Here is a 26,798-nt window from a genome sequence, read left to right as displayed (position 1 = left end):
AACTATATTAACAATATTAATGTTTAAGACTAAAGTGACACAGCTGCAGGAACAAATGCAGGGAGGACAAAGGGCATAAAAAAGAAAAATCAATGAGTATTATTGTGCACCTTCGAACTGACTATAGTTCCTCCTCTTTCTTCTCTGAGCTGAATGTGTTGCTATGACTCTTTCATGAAGTAAGTATATACTTTGAGAAGTTGTATTTCAGCTGCAGCTCTGACGATCACAAACAGGGTGGCATGGAGACGGTGAAGGTATCATTCAAAGCCAGAAGAAGCTCTTCGTAATTGTACACCTTAAACACACATCTCAAAGGATCCGGCACTTTTTCAGTCTCTGTTGAAGGATATCAGTAAAAAATAATCATTAACTTTACGTACCAAAATCATGCGAGACATGTAGTGTCCTCCCCCCTCTCGATCAGGATCGAAAGATCTGATTGGTCAGTGGGTGGAGATTTTCACTGGTTGATCTCTTATCTCCATCATAACTTGCTCTGGAGCAGGTTAGGTGTGCAGCGTCAGTTATCGTGGCGATATACTCAGGTAAGAAGTGGACGACCCTCGTAGGACTGAAAACCCGGGGTCAGCCCTGAAGTTACCTCGCTGATCTCAAATCCTGCTTCGTAGAACAGTACAGTATCGCAAACCATTTTGTGACCCAGGCATGATGCATCAATGGTGAAAACAAAGATCTTTTACTGGTGACAACATAACTTAAGTTATAAGTTAATTATTTATTGCTTTAATTTAAATGTATATATGAGGATGTACTTCCTTCAGTTGAGGAAGTTCAACCTGTAGAAACACTGCAGACTACGCCAAAACTACCCATCATAAGTACAGTTTCTTCTCTCAGGCTGTCACTCTGATGAACGCTAAACAGTCACAGAGTGTCTGACCTGTCGCTGTGAAATAACTCTGAAACATACCGTCACTGTGAATGTACATACATATAAAAGTTATACATGTGTGTGTGTGTGTGTGTGTGTGTGTGTGTATGTGTATGTATGTGTATATATGTAGTATTTAAAGTAAATTATCAATTGACGCACACTTTTAATGTAAATACTGAAATGAACTCATCTGTCACATAGCTAAATGTTTTTATCATGTTACTTCAGCCTCTTTTTCACTACTCACCACTGTTCTGTTTCTTGTTTCGTCTTATTTAGTCTCGTACATATATTCGTCTTTGCTTTTTATGTTTAATGTGGATATTTAATGTTGGGTCTGTTAGAGAACAACGTTAAATTCCTTGTTTGTAAGCTGATTTGATAAAGCTGATTCTGATATAACTCATGATTTGCGCTTTACTGTCTGTCACCCCTATACTCTTTTCCAAGGCCCTTTGGTATACAGGGAGTGGTAAGAACCCTTATCTGTGCTGTGGCTAGATTGATGTTCAGCAGGTTTATCAGTCTGCCCTTAATTTTCACCTCATGAGGGAGCTTGGACAGAGAACACATTTTGTCATCTGCTTTAATGCAACGTGTGAGGTCAGAGTAACAGATGTAAGTCAATCAATTACAAAAAAATGTAAAGACACACACACACACACACACCTGAATACTCACACCAATAAGGAATAAACTGTGAACATATATATATTGGAAGACATTGATACATGCGGTCCCACATCCATTATTACTCACACAATCAATGAAGTATACATACTCATACATGTAAGCGTGCAGAAACACACACGCACATACACACACACACAAACTTATGTGAACTGAGTAGGTTTGATCGACCCTCTATGTCAAATCAGTGCACTCCTTATTAACGGTCTTTTCTTCTCTCTCTTTTTTCCCCCCCTTTTTCTCTCCTTTCTTGTCTCCTCTTCCTCTCCTTTTCCCTGTCCCTCTCTCCCACTCTCCCTTCCTCTGCTCTCCTCATCTCCCTCCCTCCCACTCCTCTGTCAGAGAGCAGATCTGCCTGAATAATTTCTTCCCCCTGGACCAGCTCTGCTCTTTAATTCATGAGAGTGCAACCGAGAGAGGATGTGTGTGTGTGTGTGTGTGTGTGTGTGTGTGTGTGTGTGAAGAAGTGGGATTGTGACACAGATCATATGTGTGTGTTTGTGTGTCAGCAAGTGAGAGAACAAAAAAGGGAGCTAGTGACAGAAAGTGTGACTCCGTCTGCGTATGTGTGTAAGTGAGTTCAGAAAATGTAATTGTGGGGGTTTTTTGGTTCCCTTCATTCCCACTTATGTGTGTATTTGAATGTGTGTGTGTGTGTGTGTGTGTGTGTGTGTATACATGGATGGCGACAGTATGTGTACCAACATGCATACAAGGCTCTTTGCATGTGTCAGTGTGTATGTATGTGATCTTCTTCAACCACAGAAAGTCTATTTTTAACTTCAGGATGAAACTGGCTCACTCTCATAGAGAACTGACTCCTCTGAATGAATCACTTGCTTCCATTCAACATGAAGCGCCTTCCACTTCTGCTCAGATGAATCATTTACTTCTCTGCCACTCTCAAAATTAATCTTTTAGCGCTTTTTCACAGTTTCCAAATTAATTATTGGGTTTATTTCAGTTGTTCTAAATTGAGTCATTTAGCTGATTGCGAATCCTAACTGAAACGCTCAGATCATTAAAGCAGAGTTCATTTCAACTCCAATCAAAATAGTTTGAGTGGAGCTGCACGCTGCTTGCTCAGGACGTGACTGGACTTCAAAAAGAGGATGATTCCCTTTTGTTCACTGAAAGTTTGAACAAACAGTTTATGAGTTTAATTATCTTCCATGTTGCGTTAATAAAAACAAAAGATTATTAAAATGCAGGCATGCCCGCAAGGCTCCACAAGCTGTGAATGACAGCAGGTTAAATGTTCATCTGTAACCTTTTATTGGCAATAACAAGAGCCTCAGTCATGGATCTGAAACTGATTTACAGGTTTCATTTCAAGCTGCAGTAAATTTGTCTTTACTGTCTGAAATTCATCTGTTAATATTTCAGAATCACACTTTATTAAGTCCTTAAATTGTAACAATTTGTCAAGGAAACGTGACATGATTCCTAACTCTTGTTCAACTGAGCTTTACTGCCAGCTAGTATCTGCTGGTAGGAGTGAAACATGTAAATATTGTATATTTCTATACTTTCTTCTTTCTAACTATGCTGTCTAATTTAAGAATACAAATCTTTATGTTTTATTTAGGAGATGAAGTACAGCAATTTGCATTCTATGAAATCTCTCATAAGATTTGAGTCAAACAGAAACACAAGCTTCTCATAGAGACTAATTTAATAATGAGTCTCCTGGTTTTCTGCAGCATTTAATTAACGATCCGTTAGAGTATAAAAGAGTGTAAATACTCTATGGTGCTCAGCAGTTGTCAGTGCTTGATCCTTTGCGGTCTTTTGGTTTAAATAACAAAGAAGTGTTGCATTCAGATGTGAAACAAGGCTTTTTAATGAAAAGTCATAAAATTATCCAACTAACATAAATACTATATGGGGATGTTTGTTTATGTTCATTTTCACTTTTTGTGGCCTAGTAGTATTATTTACTCCTAAATAAAGGATATTTCCTCATCATTTTGGATTATGAAACATTGATGACCAAAAGTCCCCCTGCTCATTCCATCCCACAGGTTATCTATAATGGGTGGTACAGACAAAAAATAAAGCGAAACAACATTACGAACAAAGTCCTAACATCGGATCTAAATATGTTCTGAGACACACAGAGTCCAAGCTGAATGGCCAACAGACGGTTTCCATGTGTGAGTAAAGACGAACACACCTGTATTATAAAGCTTGAAATGAGTCAGGCTAAGCGACTTTACGCTGCATTGAAGTTAACCCCGATAAAGTTTCTCGAGAATGGTGAACCGAGCTTTTACGTCTCTGGGCGATTTAATGAATCCTGATACAATAGCTTTCAGTTTAATGACATATCAGGAGGATCTAGATAATGATCGTCTAATGCAAAAATCAAAAGGAAAAAATGAACCTTTACTTGCACAAATATAGCAAAGCAAATATTTGCTATATTTTCTGTCAAAACAGACCCTTCTAAAAGTGTTACCATTGCATAACATAACTAAGCCTCAATGATATTGTTTGTTGGTCCATCCATTTACACTGACCTCCCTGTGTGGAGTCCGTTGAGGGGGAACAGTTTTGCCTTAACGGACTGCATTGGAATTTCAGACATGGTTTCGTTTTTGCTGTGCTATTTCTGTTATGAAGAGTCTTGATTTGGACCCAAATGCACGACAGAGACAGGTGGGGATAAGTGAACAGGAATTTATTTACAAAGTGACTCAAAAATAGTGCAAAAGGAAGGGGTGGTGACAAGTCCCAGGATCCAGTGAGTGGGGGTTGTACAAGAATCCCGATGTGGCGCTCCAGTGAGTGATCAGCAGACAATCTGAGACAAGTTAGCTCCACAAGCTAATCCAAAAGATACAAAGTTACGACTGCAAGGTTGAATCCCTACTCATTGTAGACGGAACGATCTGGCGATGAGCTGGTTTTGTACAGTCCGGGTTAATTGCTGATGTGACACACCTGGTGCCTCCTGAGGAGAGAACCGCAAACCCAGCACACTCACAACCAGGGAGGGAAACATGAGGATTAGACAGACAGGGAAAGAGAGACAACCCACAATAGGAGAAGCAGGGGCTGCCCAGATGAGAGACATGACAATTTTTTGTACATAAAAGCAGATATTACACATTTTCTCGACCCTTGAAACAGCAGTTGAGGGAAATTTTCACCACAAGAACCAGTATGGCTCTTTCAAACCCTGAGTTGCCATATTTGTTCATCCAATTAAAACAACCTGCACAGCTGCTTTCAATGTATTGAAGACGATTTCAGTTTGGGCCACACTGACATGATTTAGACTTTGAATTGAGAACCAAAAAATATTATTATTATTATTTTATCTTCAGCATTAGCCAAGTCCAATTTAACTGCTTCTGGATATGATCAACTTGCCCCTTGTTTTAACTCTTACACACATTTTCCAATGTGTTTTTTTTTTTTACTACAAATGGCAATAAACTGAACTGAACATCTCTGTAAGGCAATCAAAGATCATTCATTCATTTCACATGGATTGTCATGGCTGAACCTGAGTGAAACTTAAATGTGCCAAAAGCTTAAACCAAAGTTAACCACAACATGTCTGTCACCTGTTACTTGGATACCAGATGACAGAGATCATACATGTTGTCTTCTGTCACTTGTTCAATGAGTTTCCACTCCGTTACGTTTCAAGTGGCTCATCAACACAGCCAAAAGGAGCTCAGATGTAGTTGACTCTGTGTCCCACACTTGGGATGTTCACTTAAATAATCAAAGTCCACGCTCAGAAATTGATGTCAACTCAAGATCCATTTAGTAGCAGCTTTGGTGCTTTTCTTACTATCTTAAAATCAAAAAATGGTACTGACAATGTTTGTTCATTTTAACTAATGACCTCAAGGACTTGCCAATGTGGATTTCATCCAATGATTGAACTCGATTTGTTCCAACAAAACAGCAACAAAATGGACTAACACCTGGTATTTCATTACCTTATTAATGTTCCAATTGCTTCCAGTTTCCTGCCAATAAAAAAACACCATCCATTCCACAGTGTGGTTCAATTCAACCTCTAATGTCCCGTGAGATGAATAAAGCTTGCAGATGGAGTAAAACACAACATTCAAATCGAAAAACACCATAAAAACATAGAAGAAGAGCAATTAAAATGAAAGAACCAACATAAATCATAAAAAAATAATATGATAAAAATAAAACCTGCGGGGAGTCAATGGATGAATATACAGCAATAACAAATGAAATAAAAAATAGTTGTCAGTGCCACTGGTGCACCCAACAAAAAAGAATTGGTGGTAGCTCTTATGACTGACAGTAATAACTTTTACAAACAGCCCCAAGGAGTCTCGACATTTTGTTTTGCTGAAAGTGAATAATGGGACAGCTAGTTAAAGAAAAGTCCTCCTGAGAACAGTTTAATGTTGTTTAAAAATAGCAAGACTATATCTGTGGATAACCTAGGTTTTATGTGCAGATGAAAATGTATAGAAAAAGTAAAAAGGACAGCAAATTCAATTGCACATTTCTATTAAACAGCAATAGTAGGTTAAACACTGTTTTGGTGTCAGTCTCTTAGGATTATTGAGCAAAGTGTTCATTTTTACCATCTTTCAACTGTCACACAAGGAAAAAGGAATCCACCGACAGAGGAGGAATACACAACAATCTCTTCACCTACAGAACCCTCCAGGGAGCGGAGTACAATACAACCAGCAGACGAACTGTGATATCAGAAGAAGGATACGATACTTCTTTTTCTCAGATGAAAAAAACATGCTCACTTGGTGTCACAATCATGACTGCTTCTATCGCTCATTACCTGAACATAAGGTACAAAGCTAACCGCAACAACTTCAGAACTGTTATCTTGGGCTTGTGGGAAATGCTGGAAATCATGTAGACAAGTCTAGTAGTACACAAAAAATTTTTTTTTACAGTTCATCACAAGGCATAGACTGTATACAATTGAATAAGCTTCTTTGTTTTAATAGTGAAGCAAATGCATAAGTGAAGCTGGCATTCCAACTAGTGGCCAGCAGGGGCAACTACATACAGTAAGACTGAAAAATAGTCTGGGTGTAAAAATGTAATTATTTCAACTTTGATTTATTACCTCAGTAAACATTTTGAAGATGAGTTTATGGCCTCCTAGTTTTAAGACTTATAAAATGATGTTCATTGTTTAAGTTCTTATTCGAGGAAAAAAGAGAATAAAACAGGTTATGCTTTGTGCATTGCAGCCTGTAATTGGAAAGTTATGCTATGTTAGCATTTCTACACATGCAATGTGCATTATAAATTCCAAAATTGGCCCAATCCTCCTCCGAAGATCCAAGATGAGGACGGCCAATTGCCATGTCATGGTGGCAATTTGCACTTCTTACTGACGGTCTGTAAGAGCCAGATTATGTGTTCTTATGCAATCACCCTTATTGTTTTTTTGATGCTGGGGCTGTCCTTCACCGCCATCTCTGCATTGTCCTTTTTACATCATGTCCTGCCTCCTGGAAACCACCTTCATACGATGCAGTTTTTCAAATCTTCCAGTGTAGATAAAGGTACTGTTTGAAGATAATTGTTAACAATACCCAAGCAAACACAAATTACAGTGAACTGCTAAATGTGTAGGACCTGGCTAGCTTCTGGGGAGCCGAGAATTGACTTTGACATACAGTAAGAGATGACACGAAGCACCAGATGTTTAACAGAAGTTGAATGCAGATGTCAGAGTATGAAGGTTCACAGAATTGTAAATTGCTGTGAGACGATAGCCAATGCTGATTGTGATTGTAGGCATTACGGCAAATGTGTTCAATCACTAACTGTGCAGGTAAAAGCAGGTAAGATGATGGGAGGTCTGTGTCCTTGTTCAGTTTGTCACTCTTTTTTCATCCACTGTAAAAGATTTTTTCCCCCCTCTCTGGAGCAGGTAGTCACCTGGGTGGGCCTGGCTGGAGGCAATCTCTTCTGCCCTTTTCTTTGCCCCTGGTGTCCTGCAGCTGCTTGACGGGGAGCAGCTGACAGCCGATGACCCACTCAGCAGTCAGCGGTGCAGACAAGGTGCTGCAGTTTGTCCTTGGAAGCAGGAGGAGGCCGAGCTCGATTGAAACCCAGGATGTCTTCCATTACCGCCTCAGAAAAATTGCCCTGCAATAGGTTGTGTGGTGTCAAGTGTTCTCAGGTGCCACGGGAAGAGGATCGACTTGTGCTTTTGTAAATTAGGCAGGAGATGTTTTCTTTTTGTATGCAGGCGGACTTAAGTGCATTCATGTGTGTGCGCATGTGTTTGTGTGTACGTGACACTCATGGCCCTCTGCAGAAAAGATCAATGCTTGCATGAATATGAAGAAGGCTGTTATGGGGAAGGTAAAGAAAAATACGGTCCTGTAGCATATGTAGTGATTTATGGTACTGCTCTCAAACACACAGATCCTCACAGAGAGAGGGGGAGGGAATATGAGATGGAGAGAAAGTTTGCTCCAGGCAATATTACCAGCCTCTGTTGTCTTTAAATCTAGCCTTCAGTTATGTTTTGTCGACATACGTTATTATACAGGCATTCTTCAGCTTTGTGGTGGAAGAGTGCCATGCAAGAAAAACATGTTACCAATAAAGATCTCCACACGAGTTGAAATAAAGTCATATTAGAACAGACACACAGAGAGGATGCGAACATACGGCTCAACGTGTGACATGTTTTTGCAGCCGAGCATGGTGTTACGAGAGTAATTCCATTGTCTCACTCTGGGACTCATTAAAGCAAACCACTAGTACTGTCATTATGTGGGCACCAAAACTGAGTGAGTGTTGTCCTTTATTCTCAGAAAAACCAAGGCCCATTAAAACACAAAAGAACAAATGAGAGTCAAAAAAGAGCAGGCATGTGTGACCCATTTCAGCTCATGACTGCATGTGCCGCAGTTTGCCATGCACACACACACACACACACACACACACACACACACACACACACACAAACTGGCTGAGTAGTGAACTGGTCGATGAACTGAGACAGGATGTGGACGAAGGCCTCGCATGTCAAATGTGCCAAATGAAATCACATTAGTAACTTAAGTGAAATCTAATTAAATCAAGTTGAATCAGCAGCTGAGGCATTAAATCCACTGCTGGTCGGCTCTTCCACCCTGCAGCCATGACACAGCCTCACGCTTGTGGTTACAAAAACTGGGTTCTCTTCATACCATTGGTTAAAAAACACACAATGTAGACTTATATTTACTATAGATATTATTCTTTTTCTGCTCTGTCTTGACCCCCACCCCCCAAAAGGCGACATAGCTCATAGAGAACAAATAAACAGTGGTTTGCAAATAATTAAATACTGTGCCCGTGCCAGTTAAAAGTCTTATAAGGGGGTCTTCATTGACCTGCAGTACATGTAATCAAACTGCAATAAAAAGGAATGAGAAGAAAAAGCTAATAAAACAGTGTATTTCAACCCAGATGGTGGCTTAGTAACAGAGTAGCAGCCGTTTAATACTCAGGACAATTATTTGTAATCCATCTCTGGAAGAAACACATTTTCCACTATAATTACTCAGCACGTTGTTAATCAACTGAAAACATAATATTCTGCACCACACTGATTTTTGTTAACTGTGTATTTGTGTAAACTTCATCAATTTCCCATTCATGGCTTACTTTGGCATTTTACTTTTCTTGAGTTAAACCTTGATTTTTGACTCACTGCCTTGACCACAAACTGTTTCTTGTTGTATTAAATGACCGTTTTATTAAATAAACTTGACACATGTTTTATCACCTACCTCTGTAGACATTCGTCTATTCACTTTGAATTGTAAAGTAAGAAGGTGAGTCTGTGATCATCATATACTCATTACAGTTTCAAACTAAAATGAAACATTTGTTTAGTCTCATTTCAACTGTTCATTTGATCCAGAGTTTATATGCATTAACTCAAAGTCACGCAGTGCATAGGATTTCCTATTCTTGCGCTCGTGTGTGTTTTCAGTTGTGTGCTCTTTCTCTGCATGTACTCATTTTTTATGGTACTTCACTTAACTAGCCATCTCCTTTCCCAGTCATCAGTTAGCACTCACCTCAACTTGCAGATAATGCAATACTGTCACCTAGCGGTTAAATACTTAAACTGCAACATATAAACAATTAACAGTGCTCCCAGTGAAACCCCTTCATTCTACTGCGCATGGAGTTGCCAAAATGTTATATTGATTGAGAAGAAAAACGACGGCACATTCTTTAATTTTTGTATGCTATTCTAGTAGATCAGTAATTCTCAAACAATCTCCCTCATAATCTCATAAAAGAAAGAAGGAGACAATTTTGAAGTTCAGAATATTTCAGTTACACCGTTTGAATGATATCTTATGCCCTGCAACACTATTGGCCTGCATGTTACTTGTCATGGTATCTATATCTTGAATGACCGTTTTTTTTTTTTTTTTTGCGACAGCTATACTCCATATTAGACAGTCTTGTTTAGTAGGAAAGAATGAGAGATACATCCTTAGCATTCTCAGCTTTCATACTACCATTGTTTAAAAAAATTAAATGCTTAAAACTAAACTGGCCTAGAAGTTTAACAACATTGTTTAATATCTTGGTGGTCGCTGATCAATAAAAATCAAAGTGGACATGTTTCTCCATAGAAAACCATAAAAATCAGTTATTCGAATAAATATCAACCTGAAGGCAAGAATCAAAAAAGGATCGACCCAATGTATAAAACCTATAAAAAATAAATAAATTTAACCTTACTTTTTTTTTTTAAATTTTTATTATTATTATTATTATTATTTTTAGCATTTTCAATGATACAACTACAGTACCCATAGTTCCTTTCGGGATACTTGATGACATCATGTTACGCCACAAACTCTCGTGGCCTCGGCGCCGTTGCGCGGTGCTATTAGCAACAACAGGGTAATGTGGAGCTGACTTTCCGTTTGAATCACCAAATTAGAAGAACTTTTCATCAGCTATACGTATAATATACATAGCTGTATCTGAGCCAACATGCCTCCGAAGAAACCCGCCCCACCTGCGGCAAATAAAAAAACCCAAGAGAAGAAAAAGGAAAAGATTATTGAGGTAATCATTTCACGAGTTAGCATGTCGGCGTCCATCGATGGCAGACCAGCTAACGCACCGCACTGGCTGGTTGTCAGTGCTAACTGTGGCTAACACAAGTGTTCAGATGTAATCGCTTGTCTGTTGTCATCGTTACCTAATTGTTCATTAGCAGTTTGGATGAAGTCAGAAGCTCTCTAAAATGATCATTACGGTGAACAGCTTTAGTTAGCAACCTGTCATGCGGCTCGTTGCATTTTGATTCATGTCTGACGCGCTCATGATGCTAGTTGGGCCGTGCTGCCTCAGTAAAGTCTTAACGCTGGTCTTAAACTCCACTGTCCCTAAAGTCGGTAGTTAAATTATGCGACTTTAACTCTGTGACTGGCATAATAAGAAACGATTGGCTTGCTTTGTTGTATACATAAAGAGACATCTATATGGGCCCATAGGCCCGGGTTTGGTCTACCATGGGCCCATAAGGGACCTGTTTTGTAGCTGGTTCGGCTAAACATCTGTAAAATACGTAATATCGACCCTGTTCTGGGACCAGCTTTGAGGGCACTTAAAATGTCGATGTTGGGCTTTAACATCAGATAGCCGTAAAGCATAGACTTCATCTGCGTAAAGGTTTACGTCATGCCTTCGGTTGTTCGTACCAAGGCTCAGACTGATCAGCAACGTGTTCATGTGCCGGCTGTTATTTTGTCAAATAAGGTCACATTAGGGATTTGCCAAAAGTAAAGATCCTATTTCAGCTGATATCTTATCACTGCTATATTTACATAACAGGGTGAGACACTGATAAAGTTCACGTTGTCACAGCACGGAGTATGCCATGTGTGGTATGATGGCTTTGACAAGAAGAAGCCTGCAAATCACATAAAAATAGCAGAACTGTCAATTATTTAATCAGCTACTTAGTATTGTATGGCTATTTAAAAGCCTCATAAGCTTATTCCATCAGTGTTGTTAAGAAACCATTGAAAATTTAGCACACATTAGAATAGGGCTTTAATCTGTGGTTGCTGAATTTAGTCCCTGAAAACTCATTAGTTAGTAGTTCATTAATCATTGCTAAATAGTTAAAAGCCCAAACTGGTTCAACTACTGAGCTCTTTTTTTTTAACAATGAAACTATATTTAAATCGTTCCTTCCTTTGAAACAATGGTTCTGTGGCTGAGCAGCACAGATCAGTAAAGGATTAATAGACTAAATATTCTTATCTTATTCTAATATAATATTCTAATAATAATATTCTTATCGACAGCCAACTCCTTTAAAGGGGAGCTATTATAAATAATCTACTTTTACAATGTTTTTGAAAATTTATTTGCGTAACCTCAGTGTCTATCAACCCACAAAATCTGAAAAAAAAATAATAATAATAAATCCATCCAGTCCTTTTGTTTGTGGTCTGCTTAAGTCTTGCAACACAGAGAAAATTGCTCCTTTTCAAATTTTCTCAGTTTGTGACATCACAAGTTGGATTCTGGTAAGAAAATCCCCTCCCCTCCCCTGGCATCTCCACCCATGGACTCCTCCCCAAGCTGAGAGCTAAACTTTTGTGCAGGTCCGCCATTTGTATTCTCTCTACCGAGGAGTGATGTCGACTGGGAAAACTTGTGCTCATTGCATTTAAAGAGACACACACACCAAAACGGGGCGTTCTGAGGGAGCTGGTTTCTACAGGGTGCTTGATTCATGTTATATTTTGACCACAGCACATATGTTTCATTTAAAGCACAGGGGACTGTCTGAATATAAAGATTTGTCTGAATCTTATCACATTTTATGCAGACACATAAAGGTAGATTCATTCTTTATTTTGACTGAATTACTGACAGGAAGCCTTTCCCTATGAGTGCTGCAGCCGGGGCAGACAAGTTGGCATCCTCAGAAGAGTGAAACAAATGTGTTGAACAGAACATTTGAGGGAAGCCATAGGGCTGGTAAAATGTGAACAATCATTTTGGAACAGAGTACGAGTCCGTATTGTGTAGTAGTGCCAAAGCACTTGATCAACCGCCAAAGATTTACACTTCAAAAACCAATTCTGCGGCTTTGTTCAAGATTTTGTCTTGTTCGGTTTGAACTTTTTGCTTATTAGATGTTATATTATTATTAATTATAATGTTTTCTTTTCTTTATAGGACAAGACATTTGGCTTGAAAAACAAAAAAGGGGCCAAGCAGCAGAAGTTCATCAAGAACGTCACTCATCAAGTCAAACATGGAGCACAAAGCGCCAAACTGGTGAGGAGACCACTCTTTTTGTTATTTTCTCCATCAACTCAAACATTCCTGTCTTTCTGTTTAGCTGTTTCCCACCTTTTTCTTTCTTTCAAACCATTTTAAATGTCATCAATTTCACATTTCTAAGAGACAGAAGAAAAAGACTGATTGTGCACTTTTTCCACAGCCAGTCAGTCGTTTCTCATCATCACATTAAAATATGTTTGCTATGCGTTTGTGTAGGCTGATACAGACAAGACCGGGAAGAAGATTGACAAGAAGAAGGAGTTGGATGAACTCAATGAGCTGTTTAAACCTGTTGTAGCTGCCCAGAAAGTCAGCAAAGGTAACCCACACACAGTCTGTGTAAACGTATGAAGGTTAATCCATTCCAAGTGTTAAAACACATGAAACAGATTTCCACTCATTCTGTGTGTGTGAGTTCATGAAATGTGAGCAGTACACTGATTGTATCTTCTTCTTTTTTTTCCTCCTCTGAAGGCGTCGACCCGAAGTCGGTGCTGTGTGCATTCTTTAAGCAAGGCCAGTGTACTAAAGGTGACAAGTGCAAGTTCAGCCATGACCTGTCCATGGAGAGGAAATGTGAGAAGAGAAGCGTTTATGTGGACGAACGAGATGAAGATCTGGTGAAAGGTCGGTTTATTAACTTTAACTTTCTTTGTAGAGGGACCACGTACAATATTAAACATAAATGTTGCCATTTGATGTATTGCACCAGAGCTAGCTTACATCTGCAGTCCCTCGGTCACAATTAAAACATCACATAGTAATACAAAACATAAAATATGTTTGTAACAGACATAGCAGATTATCTACACACACACAGAGACACACACATAGAGACACACACAAAGACACTTAAATGTATAATTTGTTGTAAATTATTGTACAGGGGAATGTGTAGTGCTGAGCAATGTTTCCAAATTACAGTTTCTCTGTTATTTTCTGTTAACGTTCAACAAATGTGTTGTCTGAAATAATGTCTCAGCACAAGTAATAAGCGCATTTGATGTTCACGTCTTTTCTTTTTTTTCCTCTCCTCCAAGTAAAACTTAATTTACACCTCCCTGAAACAAATCGCTCGATTTCTCGCCCAAATCAATCCTGCTGTGTTCCCTCGCAGACACCATGGATAACTGGGACGAGAAGAAGCTGGAGGAGGTGGTCAACAAGAAACACGGAGGAGAGAATGAGAAGAAGAAAGCCAAAACACAAATTGTAAGTCTGTTGCGATAAGTCACATAAAACAGTCAATCAAATGGCCGGTTGTTTTCACAGGTGTGTAAAGAACGGCGAGGAGAGACTGAACAGCTCGGGGGAGTGAGGAATGCCTCGTCTCGCTCGACCATCCGTGGCTTGTTGGCGATGCAGACGACAAAGTGAAATATGGCATTCATTTTGTTTACACCGCTGACAGTCAGGGTGACCCTCAAGACAAAGAAAAAATGTTTTGTGTGTCCAGTTTGGTAAAGCATCTCTGACTTTCCGACTTGCTTCAGGAACAGAAGGGCGACAGGATAATAAAATCCAACTGACCTGTTTTAATTCTCAATTTTAAAAATCTAGCCTGATTTTGAAAGTAGCATTCCCTCCGAGCTCCATCTTCACCCACCCCCTCCCCTCTGTGCTCCCTTTAAAGCCCCGCCCCTCACTTAACATGCACTAGCGCCATTGGTCCAGAAGCAGAGTTCAGCTCATGTTTAAGCATGGGCTTGTGCATGCATGGGGTAGCGAACGAGCGGAGAAACAAGGAGGTGTGATTGGTTCATAAAACGTGCTGACATTGGTCGATGTTTTTAGGCGTTTACAGCTGCGAAAGATTACAGTTTTTTTTTTTGTTTTTTTTTTTCAGAGCTCATGAATTATTAATTACTGTCAGAATATAAAGACAATTTTAACCAAAATCTTAAGAAGTGTATCTGGAGAAAATTCCTAACCCTGCCTTCAACTTCAACTCTGTTTTAAGTTTGAGCGAGAGTTTGACTGTCAGGGATTCCAATATGATGGTGATGTCACAAAGACTTTGTCAGTCTATAATAGTGACATCAAATTGGGTTTGGAAAAAAAGCACATGAAGCTGATGATTGAGGACATGATGGAGGGATTAGGCTTGATGAATCTTTACATACATACTTTACATCTCTGGCATATTCCTGCTATTACTGTAAGCATTCACACATGGATGAGTCAGCTGAGTGAGCACAGGTCTCATGGTAGTTGTTCATCATATCTATGGACTGATATGTCAGTAATTGTAAGATGCAAAAATGGAGCAGTCAAATGTATCGGTAGTACTTGATACTCTCCACCCCGTCTGTTCTGTTTCATGATCTACTCTGTCTTCTTGTCTGCAGGTGTGCAAGCACTTCCTGGAAGCCATAGAGAATAATAAGTACGGCTGGTTTTGGGTGTGTCCAGGAGGCGCCGATGTCTGTATGTACCGACACGCCCTGCCACCTGGCTTTGTGCTGAAAAAAGACAAGAAGAAGGAAGAAAAAGAGGAGGAAATTTCGCTGGAGGAGCTGATTGAAAACGAGGTAAAGATGAGTGGATCCACGTCGAAGCTTCACTCGTGTCGTCGTCAGATAATCCATCCAGACACTAAGCGAGCCTCAATACAGCCTCAAACAGTTACACGTTGGTGTGTGATGACTTGAATAGCGATCCGACTCTGTTCTGTCCTCACGCTGATGCCTGTCTGTATCCCTGCAGCGTGCAGCTCTCGGACCTGATGTGACCCGGATCACCCTGGAGACTTTCCTGGCATGGAAGAAGAGGAAAAGGCAGGATAAGGTTGGGATGTTTCTTTTTTTTTTTAAATATATAAACAACATTGATCAGATAAACATCAAAAACATTGTGTACACCTCTTTGAAGCTCCTGTGGAAATACATGGATTTAGGACATTGTCACCCAGTGTTTGTACTACATGACGAAATCAGAGTTTAAAGGGTTTTTTTCGGGTACTCTTGACTCATTTTAATTGTTTTTGTTTTTGTCAACAGATAGATAAAGCGCGAGATGAGATGGAGAAGAAGAAGGCGGACTTTAAGGCTGGAAGATCGTTAGTGGTAAGTCTGGTCTTACCCGGGTGTGTAAGGAGACACAGGTTTGTAGATAGCGTGTGTTGTTTGTGGGGAATGTTGCTGCCCCACAGTCCTGAAAGACAGCTGGACAGATGTTTGTATATGCATCTTTGTCTTATTTCTTATTTACATTTCAGTGTTCACGCTACTGCACGTGTGTGCACCTCAACAATAAGACGGAATCTAATTTAAAGTCACGTGTATCTGCAGGTGAGCGGCCGCGAGGTGTTCGAGTTCCGTCCGGAGTTGGTCGACGAAGACGATGCTGAAGCCACCGACACGCAATACGTCAGCAGTGATGAAGAAGCTAACGAGGAAGAGGTGACTATATAAATATGTGTAAAAGATAAAAAGTCGAGACTGCCTTCTGAGCAGAACAGACCCTGACGTTCATCTCTCGTTGGGCTGGCTGGACAAAGAAGAACTTTTTTGGTTAACGATGCTTTCTGCTCGAGCTCGCAGAAAAGAGAGGATGCAGGGCTTCATCTCAAAATGAAACAACCGCATGGTTGTCTGCTTCAGTTGGACTTGTATCATAGGATACCCTTTCTAGTCTTCTGACGACTCAAAGCACCTTCACACCCCAGGTCACACGCTGATGACAGAGACTGCTATGTTAAGTGTCTCTCCGTATTACCTAACGAGTTAACGAAGTGTCTTGCCGAAGGACACATCCTACATGTGGCTGCAGGAAATGGGGATCAAAGTCCTCATCTTTCAGTTAAGAGACATCTAACCACTGAGCCACAGCCATAGGCCTCTATAAAAGAAAAGATGGGTGCTACCATAAGAGGATGGGGGCGGATTTCATACATCTAACTGAGAAACGTATTCCTGAAGCTAAAGCTTAGCTTAGCGTAGTGCGAGTGCGCCCTTTGTCTCTCTGTGGGGAGAGACAAAGGGCGATGTCCATGTGTCCCCTCCTCCTGTCTTCGATGGGAGGAGGGGACACAAAAAATGCAATAATTATTTCATTTAGCTTTGTAATACGACATATTGTTTTTTGTTCCATGCAATGTCTCAGTACAGTTACTGCCCACGTGTTGTCTGATACAGTTTGCTAATACATTATCTGCAGTTTAATATTATTTCAATATTATTATAGTCAGTTTAAGTGACTTACTTCATTTGTGCTGAGGGGTCAGCGATGTAAGGCTGCAGGGCCTGAAATAAGTGACAATAAATGTCTTCCATTTGTGCTCCTGGCTGCTTCACAGTGGAAATTATAATCACTGAGACAAACTGTTATATTACTGCACGGATGTCTAATAAGACAGTAACCAAACGATCACAAATAGAGCCTGAACAGACATCAACACCCTGGACATTACATAACCTCTGAAGGTTTAACAAAGAATAAAAAAACAACATATTTTTTAGTAAACTATGAAGCCTGGTGAATAAAGAATAATATTTCACTTTTTGAAGAAGTGATGCAGCGTTCTTTGGTGCAGAAGGAGTTTGTTTTTCACTATTCCAAAGTGTTTGGACGTTAACTGCACCTGTTAAGTTGTCTGCTGCCGGGTCGATCCAGCTCGGAAGATATTTCTTGTGCCTGTCAGTTTCTTCATCGAGTCAAACTGCTCTGTGGGGGTGTCACTTGAAATCTCATTTACAATTTGTCATTTCAGATCAATAACGCCGACGTCCAGGACATAGACTTATCCCGTTTTGTTCCACAAGAGGTCGACAACACAGGCATTACCGTAGCAACCACAGACCGTTTCAAATCTAGGAGCAAGACTAAACCAAAGGAATCAGATAAAGGTAAGAAAGCTCGTTGGAATATCTAATTGTCATGACGGTGGTGAATTGATGGTTGACTGTGGGGAAGAAAGAAAATCTGTAACCATCCCATACTTTTTGTCTAGATTGAAACCCTAAAGAGACACAAATGAGCACATGTAAACAAAGCTAGATTCATTCAGTTTTTCACGTCTTCTTCCTGCCTCTTCTCACCTTCAGAGGAGCAGCTGAATGGAGCCTGCGGCGGCGCTGAGGCCAACGGGCTGTCTGGAGCAGAAGGAGGCGGGGAGGACGGAGGAGGAGAGGACGCCGAGGAGGAGGAGGAGGAGGAGGAAGATGAGGCGGAGGTACCGGTGGATGAGAACCTGTTCACAGGAGAAGATCTGGAGGAGCTGGACGAGGAGCTCAACACACTGGCGCTGGAGGACTGAGAGCGAGTGAGCGAGCGCGCAGAGTGAGGAACGGCGGACGTATGATGGACTAAGTGACACGGGAGGGACTGATGGATGCATGGAGTTTAACAACCAAGAGACCAGGTGTTTGAATGATTTTAATTTCAGAGACTCCAGTAATAAAGCCTGACAATATCATCACATCACTGCCCATTCTGTTTTCTGTATCATCTTTCACACGCCCTCTGCTGTTTTATCCATTGAGTGTTCAAATTTCTACGAAAGGGCCAATCAAAGTTCACCGGGGCCAACTTAACACGAATGTTGCTTATCAGTTTTTCCTTAAAAGAGAATTTGGCTGCTGTTGTGCACTTTTTGTTGCTTGAAATAATGGAGAATGTGGAAACTAAAATTGCATATGATAAATTGAGCTTCTATACTTATTGAACATGGTGATTTTTAGAGTGCAACATTGTTTGGGCTTAAAGATAATTTTTAAAGCACTAAACAAGGTGGATGGGACCGTGAGAAGACTTGATCAGCATTATTGGTGGATGTTTGAAGGAGCTGTTGTAAGCTTAAGTTCCACAATGTGTCAAATGAACAGGAATGATTCTGTTGTAGGAAACTGAATCTGTTCAGAGCCTCGCCTGCGCTCGTACCAAAATATTAAAAAAAATCTTCAGGTTATACGGTTATCATTCTGGACAGGATTGTTTTACCACAATCAATCCATTTAATTTAGCTCAAGTGAAAGCCCCGTTCACACTATCTTACTGTTGGCCCTGTATCCAGATTTATGCTATAATTACGCCCTAGCAGGGAAACTAAATGGCCCCATTGCCAGCCCAGTAATGTAAATAAAGTTCTCATGAGATGCCTCCTGAAGAAATAAAAGATTATTGTACTTCCAGTTTGTGTGTCTTGGCTGATGTGAAGTCAAACATGAGATTATAAAAAACCGTTTTCTTCATACAGATGTCATTGGTCTGTACCTCTTTGTTAGACACGGATTTCATTTGTTCTTTTTTGTCCTCCAGAAAGCTGAACTCACCAGTTCCTGACCGCCTGAACATGAAACAGCAGTTAAGAGATAATAAAAATATACTATTTCTAAGATGATTAAAAAACAGTGCAAGAAATAACTTCAAGATGATTTAGTGTTTGGTAAGCATTTTTACTTAAATTGCAAATTCCAGTGTAAGGACTCGTAAACCTCGGGAATGGATTTACAATCTTTTGCGGTTTCCTTAACCCAAGTCTTTTGGGTTTCTGTATAACTTCCTGTTAGCCCTGAGTGGTGAGGTTTCATTTCAAAACATTCAAACTAAATATTTACAAAAATCTATATACGTTCATGGTAGTTATCCATAAGTTCAACTGAAGATATTTCATGTGTCCGTTGACGATGATTGAAAGGCCACAGTGTGTAGATCACACCGCTGGGCAGCTCTCAATGCAGTGACGTTGATGCTGGCAGGAAATCATGGGAGTGATTCTTGCTACTGACAAGACACGTCCTGTTACAAATACAAGTTTACAGGTTTCTCTGGCTTTAATAACTGTTGGAAATGTTTCAGCTCACCTCAACACAAATATACATATGGACAACATAGGTTTAGTCCATTTTTTATTATTTAAACAATTCTACATTTATAAATACATTTACCATTTTTTATAAGAATTTGAAACATTGGTTTGTTCTATAAATCTTTTAATCTCACACAATGTGCATCACATAAACCAGTAAATACTTGAGAGGCTTGAGCAGCTTGTCATTCTAAATTAGAGCAGTTAAACTTAGAAATATTTAAAGGTCCATAGTGGTCCATTTCAACTGGTACAGAATATTTTAAAATAGATACTGACGATTGATATGTCACTGGATGCTAACTGGATCCATGCTTGATTAAAATGCAGAAGTTGCAGCACATTAATTATAGAAATGTAAAAGAATTGTGGTGAATCCTTGAGACAGTGCTCCTTTGTACCTGTAACACCACAGCTTTTAGAAATGTTTCTATTAACCATTTCATTCATGGGAAATGTTATCCAAACATCATTATTGACACCCGTCATCCATGGGGCAAGTACAGTGGAAGAAAAGACGAGACAGGCTGAACAGGCAGCTGAGCTTTATTGTTACTGAGATATGAGGGGAAAAAAAAGTTCATAGTGCGATGAACACATTCAATCTTTAATCAACATGTGATAACAGGACAGACCATGAAGAAAAACAAGGACGACCAGATCCAACTTTACAAATCCTTCGTTGCTCCCTACTGAGTCTTTGAGAATAAAACATAACTTCAATCAAAACATTTTAAAATCGTCTAACTTATAGGTTTCTTCAAAAGTCTCCAGCAGCAGCATCAGCAAGAAATGATGTACGTATAATAAGCAGAAAAGCAGAACATTGAGCACAAACTACACATGACATTGTCATTGCTGCTCACAAACTTAAGACTCCATGTTAGTATAAGATGCTGCTGTGCACTCGATACTGTAAATCAGCGAGTGACAGCAGGGTCACTGACCAGAAGGGTTCTGTCAGACAGGTGTCAAAGGTCGTGTCAGAGGTCTGGAGATGGTCTTGATGTCGGTCGGTCGGTATGTCAGGTCAGGTGTCATTGTGTCATGACAACAGTCGCCTAGGGAACAAGAAGCTACAGTGTTATTCAAAGGAGCATTGACACTTGTTAACATGTCAGAGTCAGTGGTGCTTTCCAACCAAACAAGTGAGGAAGACAGCAGGCCAACTCGTCCAAAGAATTTATACTACGGAGGTAAACATTTTTGGTTTGATTGGATTTGTAAGGAAAAATCTCTTCGTTATTAGAGTACGAACTACTTTAAAATAGAAGTGGATATTCCACCAATCCGTGGAGAACATGCAGCCTGAACTGTGAAGGGGGAATCCAATGGATAAACTGTTTTAAGTAAGCCTGACACAGAGTACCTGTACACTATCCTGCATATATTCCTGGGCTATCATTATAAAAAATAATGAAATAAAATACTACTGCAGCAGAAAACGTGGTACTTACCGCTCTTTCTGCCTCGCAGGTCCCTAGGTGGTCCGAGGCCGTTTGTGGGACTCTTCTCTGGGAGGATCAGCCAGCATAACCTTCATCTTCACTCCGTTGACAACCCGACCGTGGAGCACTGCCATGGCCTCGTCTGCACACTGAGAGACATGCATGATCATACACAGGGACATTTGTTAAGGGTCAAAGGGTCAAAGTGTGTTCTCATCCCCTGCTCTAGTTTAAGTCTTATTCGGCGTTACTTCAGAGTCTCACCTGTTTGTCTGCATACTTCATGTATCCAACTTTCCTCCCAGGCACCAAATGGACTTCAATCAGGGAACCAAAGCGACTACAGTGAGACAGGCACAGAGAGACGGAAGAAAAATACGAGTTTCAAAGCAGGAACTAAAGTTAATGCTGCCTACCTGGAGCACGACGCGAACATTAACTTTACAGTTTGATTCTGTATTAAGATGAACGCTCTTCCCGGGATGCCCGCTTAGGCGCCCCCCGCCATTTGATTGCATTTTTGACAGACATACAAAACACACATTTACAGTTTCATACTTGAGTAAATCGAATGGGCCATTATGTGAAACGTTTACCAGAAAACATCCTCCAGCACATCCAGCGGCAGCGGGGACGGGCTGAACACGACGAACAAGCGCTCCCTGGACTTGCTGTCTGGTGGAGCGAGCTTCTTCAGAGGGGGCAGGTTGACGTCCGTCTGAACCCGCGACATGTTGGGGACAGCAGAGTAGCCCTGCTGTTTACAGACAAACGCACAAAAGCAACAGTGACTTAACTTGGAAGGGGAAAAAAAAGTACAAGGTAAAATGACGTGTTGTTTATTGTTTGATTAGCAGCTTTAATAACATCAATTATTCAAACTGTAAAAAGCCAAGGGTGGCAGAGGAGTCCTGGAAGACTAATTACCCTGAGCAGTAATTAACCATCGGGGTTATTTACAGGAGGAATCAGGGTGTGACAGGTTACATGTCTCTAATGCAAGGAATTATTAAACAAGACGAGGATTTAACCAAGAACTCTAATGTCTCCGTCGCTGTTTTCTACATGAGGATTTCACCATCGGTCCCACTGTGTGAGTTCAGACGTTAACGGATTGTACTCACGTGAGGTTTCATGACTTGGCTGTTGGACGGTCCGTTCCACACTGCAGACATCATCTGGGCTGCAACCAACTGCATTGCCATCCGACCTACAGGACTAGAAAACATAAAGAGAAGGCAGATGGTGTCAAATCGATCTCCATTATATCCCAATGATGTTGTTGCTGTGCGACCAAATTAGCTTCATGCGAGGCTGTATATTCCTAATGACTACGAGACTGGAAATAAATCGATTTTCAAACCATTTATGGGTTTTTTAACATTTGCCTTCCAAACCTTAATCTGTACAAAGACATATCAAGAGCAACACGCTGAGCCCCTCTTAACAAGGCGTTAAGAGTTTTTTTCGGGCCTTTTTTGTCTGGATTTCATGGGACAGCTGAAGAGAGACAGGAGACGTTGGGAGGAGAGAGAGTGGGGAATGACATGCAGCAAAAAGGGCTCAGGGTCAGAGTCGAACCAACAGCCACTTGTGGCGAGGACTAAAGCTTCTGTACCTGGGCCGCACAACATAACCACGAGGCGATTGGCACTCCTCCCAGGGTGGTTTTTCAACTGTAATGGCTCCGGGTTATTGTTGTTTTTGTCTTTCCATCGTTAACCGTGTGGTGCCAACAAAGTTTAATGCTTCATACGAGGAGCTCATGTTACTTACACCACAAAGAGCTCGCTCTTTTCCCTTCTTCTTAGTCAGTGCTCTTAGCTAAACAACTGGGGGGGCAACACTTTTTTTTTTTATATCCCATGAATATTTAACAACCACTAAAACTAAACCTCTGAAGGCGTACAAAGAAGGTTCATGGTAAATATCCGTGGCATTTTGTTGCAATTAATGGACAAGTTGACTTTAAAGAGGCATTTCGGCTCCATGTGCTCATTAATTGTGCTCTATTAGCAAACACACACAAAGAGTGTTTTTAAATGTAACTTCACCACCGAGGTCTGAGCCGTGGTCCATCAGCTGCGTCTTTTAGAAGAAAGCAAGCAATAGTGAACAGATGGCCGGAAGGTCAGCATTAAAGTATGAGGCAAAAAGCACAATAATTCAATATTCTTTACATTTCATGAGCGAGGTGTCAGCACTTGTCTTCCAATAGCTGATTTCAAACAGTAGATGGCGTGCTCAACAATTTAAACTCAATAATAAAAGCTAGTCCTTGTGCAGTTGGTAATAAATCTCGATATATATATATATATATATACACACCAGGGTCTTATCATTTAGATTACAGCTCCAAAAACACTTGGAATTGAGCTGCACTGCTTTACTAATCTACAGTAAACAGATGTGCGTGTACCTGCTGCGGTCTTCTCCGTCATCAACAAAGTTTACCGCCAGTCTGTTTCCAGGCGGATACTCAAATCCATTGAGCTTTTCTTTTGCATACACAGCTGATCCCAGGTTACTATAACGGATCAAAGCATGACCTAAAAGGTACATGAAAGAAAAGAAAGCTGTTAAATATCACCAAGTAAAAAAATAAATAAATGTTGGGTTGTATTACCCGTGCTTTGATTTTTTAATACACAGAAAATGAAGCCCATACTTTGTTTTGTTTTTTCTTTCATCACCAACCTTTACTCATTCCATAATTGTCTCTCTGAAGCTCGCAGTATTCCATGCCAGGGATGAGGTCAAACAGAGCAAAAATCTGCTCCTGGCTAAGTGCAGCCCGTGTTGATATCATCAGACAGCGTGTGAAGTCACCGGAGCGGTAGTCCATCCCCTGATAGTTCCCAGGTTCAGCTGCTTTAGGAAAGAATACCAGGGTCCATTAAAAGAAAAGGAGGCAAACACCAAAGAAATCTTCACAACACATACGAACGCAGCTTTGAGCTTTGGATTTGAACAAGAAATATCAAGTAGAAGTAAAGAAAAAAAAACAAATCAGTTTTTTTTTTTTTTTTTAAATGCAGCTTCAAGAAATATGTTACCACATGATCTAACGCTGAGTGAATTTGATGAAGCAATATTTATGCTCCTCTATCTTTTCGTTAAGACAAAGCAAAGGGACGATTCAAAGCACTGGCTGATAACTGGGCACTGACTCATGACTTGTTTCGCTTTCTCTTTTGGTTGTTGTTGATTTATTTTCTATATTTCTTGGGTTAGGTCCTTTTTTAAGCCCATATTGGTTTTTTTAACCTCTCCCACACTTACTATTCTTGTTTAACGTTTTCTTTTTTTGTATAACTGTCTTTTTTGGTGCAAATAAACAAACAAACAAACATCATTAGTGCATGGTGCATAATTTATGTAAAATAATAACACAGAAATAAAACATTGTACACTTGCTGCCAAAACCTTAGTCTGAACTACCCAACAATAAATCTGTGTAACCTGGAGTATTAAGATTATGTCAGATCTATTAAAAACAGAGACTCATTTTTGAGCCATATAGTCGAGGTCTTTGAGGGAATTGATTAGTCAACACAAAAAGAAATACTGAATGATGTGAAACAACAACGTACCCATAGGGAAGGCATACTGGTTCATCGAGTCATTCCCTCCCATGTATTCACCTCTGGACGCTCCTCCGCTGTATTCTTCTGTGACATTGGTCTTAGTGCGAGGTTCAGCCAGTATGGCCCTGTAAGCTAACAAAACAACCGCCATCATTAACGTAACAGTTCTGAGGGACAGAAAATGTCCACAGCAGTTACCACACAAGTGTTAAGAAGGGATTAAAGAATCTGTCACCACCTTACTTTTGTCACAGTTCTCAATAGCGATGGCAGCTTGGGAGGGTTTGTAGTATCTCACATAGCCCAGTCCTTTACTCTCACCGGTGGACTTATTCTTGATGATCACACAGTACTCAATATCCCCGTACTCCTGTAAGACAAATACAGAGGCAACAGGGTTAGGAAAGGATTGTGATTCTTCAATGAAAGCTGGTCATTTGGTATCCATTCACATAAATACAGTGATTGCACATAAACCTGCTAAACTCAACCTGTGTTCCCAGACATGTTTGTCTTGCATTGTAATCTGTGTAAATAAATACAGGTGATATATGTAGGCAGGAGGACAAAGAAACAGTATGCTATAACACAGAAACAAGGGGCTACGTTTAGAGAGGGTATACTTACTTTAAACGTGTCTTTAAGGTCCTCCTCTGAAAAGGTTTTGGGAATCATGACAAAGATCCTGGTAAGTTCCTCATCCTCAACGTCTCTGTGTCTTGTTGAAGAACGTGACTGGGCAATAAAAACCTGCAAATCCAACCAAAACAAAACAGGAAAATGGTTACATATTATTATTATTTGACTATTACTCTATTATTATGTGTCAAGCTAATCACCTTCTCTTTCATAGGGACTTGTTCTTCAGTAGAAAAGGCTTAATAGAAGGTGATGACAGCCAATAAAAGGTGACAATGGCCTTCATTTAGAAAAGACTGATTTGTTTGTATCTTTCTAAATGTTCGTTTACTCAATGGGAAAAGTAGGCCGAAATCCAATTGATCTTAATGAAAAGAGAGCCAAGACAAATCTAGCATACATTTTACTCAAAAATTAGTTAACGAGATGTCTGCATTTCTAACTTTTGCTACCATTCGTGGAGTCAGACAATATAGCTTTTCAATTGCAACACAAACTGAATTCATTTATTGTCTATAAATTCACGTATTTACTGACAAACGTAATCCCTCTTTTGCAGCATGCTAACATGCTAACCGTTGCGGACCAGAACTTTATTTAGTTTCTTGAGTTTTCGCCGACACGTTTCAGTGTGTTTTTTCTTTAAATATTTTAACTTCACTAACTCCAAAATCTAGCTTTACCTTGATAGGTTTAGTCCCATCCATCAAAACCTTGCCGTGCATTTCCTCCATAGCCAAACAGGCCTGCGAAGACTTGGCGAACTTCACATAGGCGATTCCTTTGGACTCCTTTGTCTGCTTGTCTTTGACAACCCAAACCCCCTGGATGTCCCCAAACACGGAGAAACTTTCTCGTAGCTCATCTTCGGTTATGGACCGACTTGTGACCGCGAAAAGCCGGCTGTTTGGGGGGTCGTCGAGATTTTCAGAGGATTGTTTAGAGGGGTATTCCTCCATCTTGCTTACCGCTGAACTGTGCTGGTTGCCGATGGTGCTGCCTTCAAATCTTCCTTGGAACTTCACCTATCCTGTCCTGTCTGCGTTTAATCTACTTTGACACTGTATCTTTTGTAAGGCTATTCCCTTTATTTGAATTTAATAATAAATCCTGTGTTTCTTTTTATTGCGCGATCACCCCGTATTGTTTGTTGAGTAAGGTCTACTGTTATATTTTCAGAGAGTAGTAAATTAATTGCCTCTATTCCTACAGTCCTGAAGCTATCAATGTAAACCGAGAAAGTTGAACAAAGCGCCCTCTACTGTGCGCGAGCGTCACTTGTTCTCATAACGGTCGTGACGTCAAAATCCACCGACTGCGGTGTAGTTCACTTGAGGCGTAACGTTAGCTTTTCACTTCTCTCTTCAATGACACGCATAAGAATATAGAATATATTTTCTGTAAATCCA

At 40.2% G+C, this 26,798-nt stretch overlaps 2 protein-coding genes across 5 annotated transcripts; one reads left to right on the top strand and one right to left on the bottom strand.

Moving 5' to 3' along the window:
• Positions 1 to 10,436: 10,436 nt before the first annotated feature.
• On the top strand, positions 10,437 to 18,328 carry zc3h15 (zinc finger CCCH-type containing 15). Its single transcript, XM_079363015.1, has 11 exons — positions 10,437 to 10,666; positions 12,800 to 12,901; positions 13,124 to 13,226; positions 13,382 to 13,534; positions 14,025 to 14,119; positions 15,256 to 15,438; positions 15,614 to 15,694; positions 15,907 to 15,972; positions 16,198 to 16,308; positions 17,619 to 17,754; positions 17,953 to 18,328. Exons 1-11 carry the CDS (start codon positions 10,592 to 10,594, stop codon positions 18,162 to 18,164), a joined length of 1,317 nt encoding a protein of 438 aa, XP_079219141.1. The 5' UTR covers positions 10,437 to 10,591; the 3' UTR covers positions 18,165 to 18,328.
• A 1,915-nt stretch (positions 18,329 to 20,243) lies between these two features.
• rbm45 (RNA binding motif protein 45) lies at positions 20,244 to 26,594 on the bottom strand. 4 transcript variants are annotated; one of them, XM_079363014.1, is made up of 11 exons: positions 26,073 to 26,594; positions 25,378 to 25,500; positions 24,994 to 25,120; positions 24,757 to 24,882; positions 23,861 to 24,031; positions 23,583 to 23,712; positions 22,288 to 22,381; positions 21,760 to 21,917; positions 21,428 to 21,503; positions 21,173 to 21,312; positions 20,244 to 20,776 (listed from the first exon to the last, which is right to left on the bottom strand). In XM_079363014.1, the coding sequence occupies exons 1-10, from the start codon at positions 26,346 to 26,348 to the stop codon at positions 21,196 to 21,198; spliced, it is 1,398 nt and encodes a 465-aa protein (XP_079219140.1). In that variant the 5' UTR covers positions 26,349 to 26,594; the 3' UTR covers positions 20,244 to 20,776; positions 21,173 to 21,195. The 4 variants fall into 4 exon arrangements, with proteins under 4 accessions (XP_079219140.1, XP_079219139.1, XP_079219138.1 ...); XM_079363013.1 differs by having other exon boundaries at positions 23,861 to 24,034; positions 26,073 to 26,593; XM_079363012.1 differs by having other exon boundaries at positions 21,760 to 21,920; positions 26,073 to 26,592.
• Positions 26,595 to 26,798: the final 204 nt, after the last annotated feature.

The sequence above is a fragment of the Symphodus melops genome (assembly GCF_947650265.1).
Source record: "Symphodus melops genome assembly, chromosome: 15".
NCBI lineage: Eukaryota > Metazoa > Chordata > Actinopteri > Labriformes > Labridae > Symphodus > Symphodus melops.
This window is presented reverse-complemented; position numbering and strand designations above follow the sequence as displayed.